The sequence below is a fragment of the Melozone crissalis genome, unplaced genomic scaffold (genome assembly GCF_028551555.1).
Source record: "Melozone crissalis strain CALT ecotype California unplaced genomic scaffold, PUWL_Pcris_2 ptg000045l_1, whole genome shotgun sequence".
In the NCBI taxonomy this organism is placed as follows: Eukaryota; Metazoa; Chordata; class Aves; order Passeriformes; family Passerellidae; genus Melozone; species Melozone crissalis.
Genome location: NW_026535823.1, coordinates 29608246 through 29618461, shown reverse-complemented (window position 1 = coordinate 29618461; position 10216 = coordinate 29608246). Strand labels below are relative to the sequence as shown.

At 42.2% G+C, this 10216-nt stretch overlaps 1 protein-coding gene across 1 annotated transcript; it reads left to right on the top strand.

The window, feature by feature from the left end:
* The first annotated feature begins 2432 nt into the window (after positions 1-2432).
* Positions 2433-3757, top strand: TACSTD2 (tumor associated calcium signal transducer 2). Its single transcript, XM_054286163.1, has one exon. It carries the CDS (start codon positions 2764-2766, stop codon positions 3691-3693), a length of 930 nt encoding a protein of 309 aa, XP_054142138.1. The 5' UTR covers positions 2433-2763; the 3' UTR covers positions 3694-3757.
* The last annotated feature ends 6459 nt before the right edge of the window (positions 3758-10216 follow it).

Sequence of the window (10216 nt, the reverse complement as noted above, 5' to 3'; positions counted from 1 at the left end):
TAAAACTGGAATTCAACAGGTTAGGAAATGAAAAAAGAAATTAGCAAAAGCCCACAAAATAAACCCAAACAACCCCTCCCAAGATGTCACTTCTGGCAAATATCCCTCTGGGCACTTGTTGGCTGAATCATGTTTTGCTCTCCCAGTGACCAGCAGTGCTGCCTCACAGGGATGCAGATTTTGTGTGCAAGGGGAGGGAATATCCCTACTTTTGTTTTTTTTAAACTAACTAACTTCCCCAAAACAATTCAGTTGAAAAATCCAAAATCCATAACCAGGTAAAAAGTTAATGCTGTTGCCATTGATATTCATTCAGGACTTTTTTCCTTTGCTTGCTTCTCTGCTGTTCCTGCCTGATGACAGACAAGAGTCTACTAATAAAGGCTGCTCATGCAATACCCAGAACGCTGTGTCTGTATTTGTAACATCTCGTCTCTGGAATGACTTTGTGCCGTGTCGGTGGCCCTGACCGAGTGCCAGAGCAAAGCTGGGTTCCAGCAGAGGGAGCTTTGTCACAGCAGCTGCGGGAGAGGTTCGGAACTCGGAGTGAAACTCCTCGTACCAGTGTGTTTGGTGAATTTGCGCCAGGGAGCGCATCCGGGCAGGAGCTGTTTCCCTCCTTGTTTGACAGCCGCTGTGCTCTAGGCTCCATCAGCAGATGACCCAGGGATGCTGGGGCTGGGATGCTGGGACGGTACCCCGGTGTTCGGCACACACGACACAGTCCTGAATCAATGGCAGGGGCACACCCTGGAGGAAAGATCCCTTTCCGTCAGCCGCATTCCCTGCCTCGATCCGATCCAGGTGTGCTGGGCAGGGCTGAGCCATGAGGGCAGGGAGGCTGTAGGGCCAAGAGAGGCTGTGGAGGAGGACAGTGCACCCCAAAAGGGGGGTGTGGCACAGCTGAGCACCCCGAGCGTCTGCACAGGAGGCAGAGGTGCTGTGCTGGTGCTGTGCCCTCCAAGGAAGTGAGGGATAAGGATTTCATCCATCCCCACAGGAAGCAGCCGGTGGTTTAACATCCCAGTGAGCACTGTAATCACATGTGATGCTGGACAAAGTATTTAATGGCCTAGATAAAAGTATTCGGGTTGTTTAATTGCTGCTTTACACAGACCTACTGCCCTACTTTTACAAGGTTTAGAATTGTGCTGAGAAATTGTTTCCATGGAAGCAGAGATCACTAAAGAAATAATGCACTCCACATTTCCTACAGGATTATTCCTTTTACAGCCTGCTGTTCTAAATAATTAACTCTTGTAGTACTGTTGCAGCTTAGCATGGATTAAAAGAAATAATACTTTTTTTGGTGTCAAAGAGGCATTACATTTTTTTAATATGTACAATATATATAAGTAGTTGGATATATATATATATATATGTAGTTGGAGATATATATAGTTGGAAAAACTTGTCTTTAAAGTAAGTTCGTTCCTTTCTTATTTACAGAGGGGAAAATCCACCAATAAAAGAAAAAGTCAATGAAGAAGTGCACTTTTATTTTGAACTATATTTCACATTTGGCATTTAAATAATGTGAAATAAAATATAGACAAGATATGAGGAGGTAGGTGATAGTTAAATGGATTTTGACTTTGAAGGAGGGATGTGAAAATTAAAAGAAAAAAGGACATTATTGTAGTGTGGGTAAATGAATGACTTAGAAATGGGAAAAGAGTTGCTAAACTATTACAGAATCATCAACATGACAAATTGACTTACCTGGCAGTTTTAATAATAGTTTTAGCTGTAGATCTCAATTATTTTCCAAGAAAGCTAACTGCAGTTATTATTACCTGAAGGAATATCCAGATGGTGTCCTGCTTTGGCAGAGGGTATTTACATCCCTTTTCCATGTGCAGCTCTGATTTTACACCCATTCCCTGGCAGGCAGGGTCCTCCCCAGTGTGCACAGAGCCACGAGTGCAGGAGCTGGCAGGTTGGGAGCCACTGGAGTGTTCTGTGAAAGGCATTATTAAAGTTCAGATTGAAAAATTTCTTAAGAAATAACAAATAACTTTGTCAGGGCAACATAAGCATGAAAATCAGTATTCCTAGTGCTGCCTTGGGATGAGCATGTGTCAAAGGGAAGTTGGAAGAGAAGCTTTCCATGCTGGAAAATGAGGCTGATTTCTGCAGGAGAGCAGCCATCAGCCTGGTCAGCTGTGGTTCCTCTTGGAACAGCAGATGCCCCAGGCAGCAAGCATCAAACTCCCAAAGGCTTTATTTAATAAAGCTATGAAAGTAGAAAGTCCATAACTGATAAGAATCTAGATAGTGGAATGATAAGAGATGCTGTGCAGTGAAAGACAAAGGAACAACCATGATGGAAGTGGAGGAGTAGGATTTCCTGCAGAAGTGGAAGAACCTCTTTAGACAGCCATTTGCATACAGTGCATACAAAGTCTAAATAAGGAAAAGGGCCAGCTGCTTGTCTTTAATCCATAACGGGAGCCCACGGCAGGAGCTTGGCTGCTGTCTCTTTTCTTCCCTGTTGTTTCTTCATCAAGCAGGAGCGAGGGAGGCAGCTGGAGGCAGGTGCCACTCCCTGAGAGCTAACAGGGAGCTGAGAAGCTGTTGACTGGGATTTGGGAAGGAGATGGCAGTTGTTTTGGAAGAAGAACCTGTTTGGTGGGTCTGATTTGAATCAATAAAGGGAGCAGCACGCCAGTGTGTAGGAATGAGCAGCCTCCATCAGTGGATTAAAGCTTTGGATGCTGCCTGCTGTCGCTCAGGACTGTATCTGTGCTTTTCTCCTGCACTATGGAGCCTCTCTTTGGGGTTGTGCTGGGCTTGATGCTGGCAGTCGCTTCACCAGCCCACGACAGCTGTACCTGTGCGACCAACAAGTGGGCAGTGTGTGCCCAGGACGGCCCAGGGAACTGCACCTGCAGGCTGGCAGGTTCACATCACCCCGTAGACTGCTCGACCCTGACTTCCAAATGCTTTCTGATGAAGGCAGAAATGATCCCCCTGAAGGAGAAGCGCCTCTGGAGACCTCCCCAGGCGGTGTCCGACAGCGACGGCATGTACGACCCCGAGTGCGAGGACAGCGGCGTGTTCAAGGCCCGGCAGTGCAACCAGTCCGGCAGCTGCTGGTGCGTGAACACGGCGGGCGTGCGCAGGAGCGACAGGGGAGGCAGCGGCCTGAGCTGCGGCGAGCTGGTGCGCACCAGGTGGATCTACATCGAGCTGACGCACAGGAGGAGCCCCGGCGCCTTCGCCGTTCCCGCCGTGGCCGAGGCCCTGACGCGGCTCTTTGAGAGCAGGTACAAGCTGCGCCCCAAGTACATCGCTGCCATCAAGTACGAGCCCCCCCTCATCCAAATCCGCCTGGAGCAGAACAAGAAGCCCAGCTGGGATGTAGATATCGCTGACGTGGCCTATTACTTTGAAAAAGACGTGAACAATGACTCCGTGTTTCCATCCGACAGCAAATTAACTGTCTCGGTCAATGGAGACGCTCTGGCCATTGAGAAGCTCGGGATTTACTACGTGGATGAAAAGCCCCCAGAGTTCTCCATGAGGCAGCTGGCAGCTGGCATTGGTGCCGTGGTCACCGTGGTGCTCCTCACTGCTGGCATCGGCATCGCCGCGCTGCTCGTCCTCAGGTGGCTGCGCACAAGGACATATAAAAAATTCGAGTGTAAAGAAATGAGGGAAATTAAAGCCCCAAGCTTAGAGCTGCCCTGAGCTGAAAGAAGAATGGCAACTACAGGAAGAAAAGGAAAAAAAAAAAAGGCACAAAATACAAAGAACAGACTCGGTGTATGTGATGGATTTGGAGTTTTTTCCTTCCTGCAGGAATTTGTACAGTGAATGTTCTAAATTATTCTTGTTTAGTAAGAATAAATTTTTGGGGTAGAAATGAATTTGGGAGTCAGTTACCTAAATATTTTAAATGACTCCTGCTTTGGAGGGTAAGAAAACTGTTACAGCTGTCTATTTAACATAACACAGAAGGCTTTCACTCCTGCTGCAGTCCTGGCTCAGATTGCTTAAATACTTAAATACTCTGTGGGGTTCTTGGTGTATCTATTTACTGAAATTAAAACAGTTCCCTCAGCATATTTGGGCTATATTGCTGCTTTTCTCATGGTAGACTTTTTTAAAATGCAGTTTGCTTTTAGTTCATGAGGGCTTTGAAAACAAAAGTTTCTAAAACTTTTTTTATCAGCAAATAATTTCATGAATATTACTAAATAATCATATAAGATAATTCTAAGATACTCTGCAACATCAGAGGCTTTTACAGAGTGATTTGTTAGGAAACATCCCAGGTGTTGGGTCGCTTCCAGGGGCGGAGATCCCAAGTTCCTGGGTTTGTATTCAGGCAGCACAGTGAGCTATTCCCACTTGTGCTCTTTAATAAGGGTCTGACACTCCTCGTCAGCAAAGCTCTCTTGATCCCCATGCAAGTGTAAGGTAACCTTGGTGTTCTGCCCACATTCCAACTCTGGTAATAGCTTTCTGTCTACCTAAATTCCCTGGGCAGTTTTAATGGGAGGAGATATTTTTCAGTGTTGTACAGCTTCAAAGAAACACTGCACAATGCTCCGGGACAGGCAGAAAAAGAGAGGCAGAAACTGAGAGCTGTGGGGGGAATTTAGGAGTAGAGTGTAATTACTGAACTTGGAATTTGGCCAACACACAACTGGACTGCCTTGCTACCTACTCATCTGCTGCATTCCTGGTTTGGAGAGTCATACCCACCGTGAAGGACATTTTAAAGAAAATAATGCTGCTTGTTGAATGTTGGGATTTTGTCAGTTCCATTCTCTGTGCTGCATGTGGATGTCCAAGTCCATCACTCTCTCTGATTCCTGCAGCAGCACCTGCTCCACCTGGGCACTGCCACAGGCCCAGCAGCTCTTTTCTTCTCTGAATTAGTTTCAGTGTTGCTCATTTGTAATTCTAACAACAGTCAGCAATGTGCAGCTTCCACGGCAAAGCACCAAAATGCAGCTCTAGTTCTACTGAATGGAAAGGCTATCAGGGAAAAAAGGAAGAGGTTTGATTCTGATTCTGCCTTGTTTATAGACACTGTTGGGTAATTGTCGCAGACATTTTTTCACAGAAATCCTTTCTTTCAGACTTGTTCGTTTTCTGGGAAGCAAGGGCCCCCAGGAAGAGAATGTAAACAATTGTTATCAGCTGCTGTGAAATGCAATAGGATGCACCTGTGATTGGTTCATGTTCCCATGTTTATAATTAAAGGCCAATCACAGGAGCAAGCTGGGGACAGAGTCCCTGGACACAACTTTGTTAGAGATTCTTCCTTTCTATTCTTAGCTTAGCAGCCTCTGCAACTTCTCTCTTTATTTCTATTTAGTATAGTTATAATGTATTATATATCATATATCAATAAATCCAGCCTTCTGATCAAGAAACAAGATTCCCGTCTCTCCCATCCCCAGCGACCACCACAGGTCGCTGAAATAGGTAACAACATTTGGTTCAAAATGCACCACTTCCATTTGACCTCACACTTGTTCACTTACCTGCTGGAAAATCCTGGTTACACACTTTGGGGCAGATGCATCATGTTTTCCCAAAATAAGATTTGTATGCAATCACAGCTGCAGCAGCATTAATACATTCACAGTTTTGGAGCAGGGTCTGTAATTCATTGTGTGCCTTACAGCAACATGTTGAAGCTGGTTGTTTGTCAGTCAGGAATACACACTTGTCTGAGAGAAGATGAAGTGAGAATTTGAGATCTAGGCTGGATCTTTCCATGTCATAGGAAAACTCAGGACTCAGCCTAACTCCACACAATTTCACAAGTAGCCATTTAAAATTAAAAATCTAGAGCTGAGCAGCTGTCAGCTGAAGAAATGTAGGATGAGAATAAAAATTTTTTAAGTACACTGCTTAACCAATTTGTTAACTCATGCAGAGCAGATCAAAGCCCTGTGTTTGAGAGGCTGGTGCTGTCCTTCTTGCAGGGAACATGAGATGTACAGTCTTTTCTGGACATCTACAGTGGCTTTCACCAATCTTTTAAAATCCCTCAATTTTTCACTTTTCCATTATAGGAAAAAATAATATTATCAAGGTAAATGATGAGATTTCATATTATAACATTAACATTTAGACACAACATCAGTAGGAGAGGCTAAAGTGACTAATTGTTGAAAAAAATCTTAACAGGTAACAGTGTCAGCATCTTTCCTTGGCTCCTGCTTTTCTTTTTAGTAGCTGAGATTGAGAAGAGAGGCTGTGGTGGTGCCATTCAAATTTTTATTATTCATTAAAGGACTGCCCCTTGAAAGCCCTGAGTTGCGGTTGGTTATTTCTTTGCTAAGTCCTTCAGCACAGTGGACTGCACACTGGTCAGGGACTGGAAATGCCCTAGGGTTGGTTAATAGGAGGAATAAGGTATCTGCAGTTAATCAATAAAATGAGATTAATTGAAGTGCAGAGAACCTCTCCTTGGACTAGATCATTCTACTTGAATAAAACTGTGTAGAGCAACTGTAGGATGTGGACTTGAATAAACCAAACAGACCCATTGCTCCTGCTGAGTGTTCATTTCTCTCCTGCCACCTCTCACACCAAATCTTTTTTGCACATGGCAGATCTCATATTTTACTGTAACAGCCCATCACATTCTGCCTGTTTGACTTCTTACTGCTCCTGATATTCTCACTGAAAAAGAGACAATGAGCCCTTTTCCAGCTTTAAACTTTGCAAAATGAAAATGCTTTTTACTATTCAGATTTTGAGGCTGATAACTCTAAAATTTCTAGCTATTTTTTCCTGATTACATCATTTTCCTGTTTTAATGGAATGTTTGCTCATTTTCTTTAAGTAATTATGCCCTGTGCTCTCTGCAGTGGGTTCTGTGGGTGATAGCAGAGAGTGCCTTTGTGCTGCTGCCTAGTTGGGTTGTAAAGGGTGTTTGCTTTAACAATGCCAGAGCTGGCTGTTACCTAAATTATGTTCTGCAGTTCCAACTGGCTGCTTTGGAAAGCTCAAATTAAACACATGCAGAGAAAAAAAATCCCCTCTCTGCACTCCAACTCTGAAGAGGTCAGTGCTGCCCTGTGCACACAGTGCCACTACCCCTGGGCAACTGCACCAACAGAGATTTGGCCTTCACTTTCAACTAAAACTTTTGTACCACTCACGATCTGAGCACAGTGCCAGAAGCAATGGCAGCACTACAGCAAGGAAATGAAAGATAAGGATTAAAACCCTCTTAAACTCTGTTCTCTCTACTCCCCCTGGTAAAACCCATGTCTGCTGATATCTCTGAGTATGTGCCCTGGAATCCTCTGACACGAAATGCCCGTGTTGGTTGGTAGGTGTTGCTGTGTGCACACACCTGTGTGTCCACACCTGCATTAAAAACACACACACACATCAGTGTTTGTCAGAGAGGGAAGCCCTGGGGAAAACTCCTGGCAGCAGATCCTCCTCTGCACTGGCAAACAGTCCAAGCTGCTGCTGCTGCTGTGGAACAGCAAAGAATCCTCTTTTTGTCCCATCTTCCCTCACTTAAGAATTATCTTTTAGGGATGTTTAGAGTGGGATTATGCCAGATGAGAATCTTACCGACTGCCATGTCCCTCTTGAAACACCTCTGGGATGTTATGGACACCTGGAGACAAGATCCCTTCAATGCTTCTTAGAATGTTTAAACCTTGGGGAATCATCCTGGAAAGAGCCAAACCAGTATTTACTGCTCAAATATTGAAACTACTTTTTCAGTGAACAGTTAAAGAAGTAACAGATTGGTCCTTCCTCCACTTCTTAATTGGGCCAGTTAATGCTATTAAAGAGATCTTCCTTATACAGGTATAATTATCCTTTCCAAAGCATTTCCACTGATTTGCCTCAGGGTTTTAAATACTGCAATTACTTTTTTTTTTTTTTTGTCAATGCTAAAATTGATCTTTAGTCATTACCATTGCTATCAAAGCAGGAAACACGAGTTTCCAGAAATTTTACTAATATTTTTCAGCAGCTCTAAGCAAATCTCCTGTACCAGGCTTCACCTAGTTAAAATTTCATCCAAGCCAGGCAGCCTGACAAGATCCAGATCTCATTTGCATGATGATCCCTGGTCCCTGAGGGATGACACTCCTACAGCTCCACTCCAGCTCCAATCAAGCACCTCAGAAACAATTAGGGAGACTTTGCATTATCTAAATGAAAGATTGGATTATGAAAATGTGCACTGCTAATTTTCCACTGAGGTTTTTGCATGTGGGCCCAGCACTACTGGTGGCATATGCACCCAGCCTTTTTCAGGTGGTTCTTTTGAGACAGATTTTTCTTTTGAGATAAATTTATCTTTTGAGATAAATGCTGGACCTTGTAAGGCTTGAAGTGAGAAATCTCAGCACTTTTGCTGCTCTGGTTGTACCCAGAAAAGCTGCTTGGAACAATTAGAAGGCAACAAAAAGAGCACTCCTTATTTCCAGCCTCTTCCCTCATGTTTTGGAATTAAATTGGGCGTTGAATTTTATGACAACTTTTAGAGGAACAGTTTTACAGTAAATTTCTGTTTGGTTCAGTAACTTCATTTTCTGGATTTTAAACCTACTTTTTAAAAAACATAACAACAGATAATATGCAACAATAGTTAATACCTATTAAATTCTTAAATAATATCCTCTAACTGGTATCTCAGTGGGGAAGGGGAGGGTAAAGAACAATTAGTGCATAACACAACACAGTGGATCAAGGCAGGATATTCTACTGCACAATATTTGGAAAAAATCTTGACAATAATGAAAAGCATTGTCTGATCTTTTAAATGACTGTGAACTCCTGATATTTCAACTGGTCAAACAGACTAAATGGAATTAAATCAAATTTCTGACTTGCAGAAGGTGATGGAGTGCATTTTTTCAGCCAGGATTTTAGCCCAGCACTCATGAATAGAAATGAATTACACTGAAAGTTGAATTACAATCCTATCAATTAATAATTTGTTTTTCCTTGGATTTATAAAATACTCAAATATTTTAATATTTTATAGTGAGTTTTTTCATTTGAAGCTGAAGACTGTATATTTTAACTGACAACTCTTTAATTGTGATGATCAAAATTGGTAGCAGAGAGACTTTAGTACCAAACACTGAAGTATTTGTATACCAAGCACAGAAAATACTTTTTATATTCAGTGTTAAACTACTTTACACTACTTTTATTAGATTTGGCATTTTTGTGAGTAGTTTCATGCATATACAAAACCTCATTTAATTCAGAACAACTACTTATATAAAGAGATTCACAAATACTAATGGACACACCCACACAGGAAAATTGTACCTGTTAAGGTGTTAATTGTTTAATTGGACTTAGGAAATCACTTATGACTTCTAAATAGGTCTTCTGCAGTCCTAAAAATTTCAAATTTGCTTTCTGGTCTTCTCCTGAAATGAGAATTATAGTAATTTTTTTGTAGATAAGATGAGGCTTGTAAGCAAAAACTCAGCTACAAAATTGTCTTAATCTACCTCTCTTTACCAGAGAATATTCTATTTTATTTCCTCAAGGAAAAAAAAAATAAAAGTTGTATGCACATGTCTTCATTAAAATTCAAGAGAAGCAATAATATAAATTACAAGTTAGAATGTTTTTTCCACTACACATCTATTTAAAGGAAAAAAAGCCCAAACACTCTACAACTTTCCAATTGCTCAACTGTTTACCAGATTTTCATCTAGAGATATATTTAGTGCTGGTATTTGATAGATCCTATAATTACCTGAGCTGTATTTGCTGCTTGTCTGCTTTGGAGTTTTAATTGCAGCAATGATGCATGGGGAAACTTTAGAAGTGCAGAATGTAGAGCACAACTTTGAGGCCCATCCTTCCACACTCAAAACATCCATTGATTTTAAGAAGAATTTAGCCAAGGATATAGGAATAGGTCCTATATCCTCTATGCAGAGCTAAATAATGCATTGGAGAAACAATTGCAAAAAGAAACATGCAAAGAAAAAAAGTCCAAACCAGTGTGCTTTCAGCAGACTCAATAAAAAGTGGAGACACTGAGGTGGAAAAATGATAGAAAAATGGTAGAAGGCCTCAATGGCTTAGGAATGGAGAATTCTAGATAGAGAAAACAATAAAAGGAAGAAAATACCAAGTGTAGTAAGGCCATTAATGAAAGCTTTCATCTCAGTTCTTCATTTCCTGACAGCTGGGACACACACAAGCCTTGGGTTAGACAAAGTGCTTTTCTGCTGCCACAGCT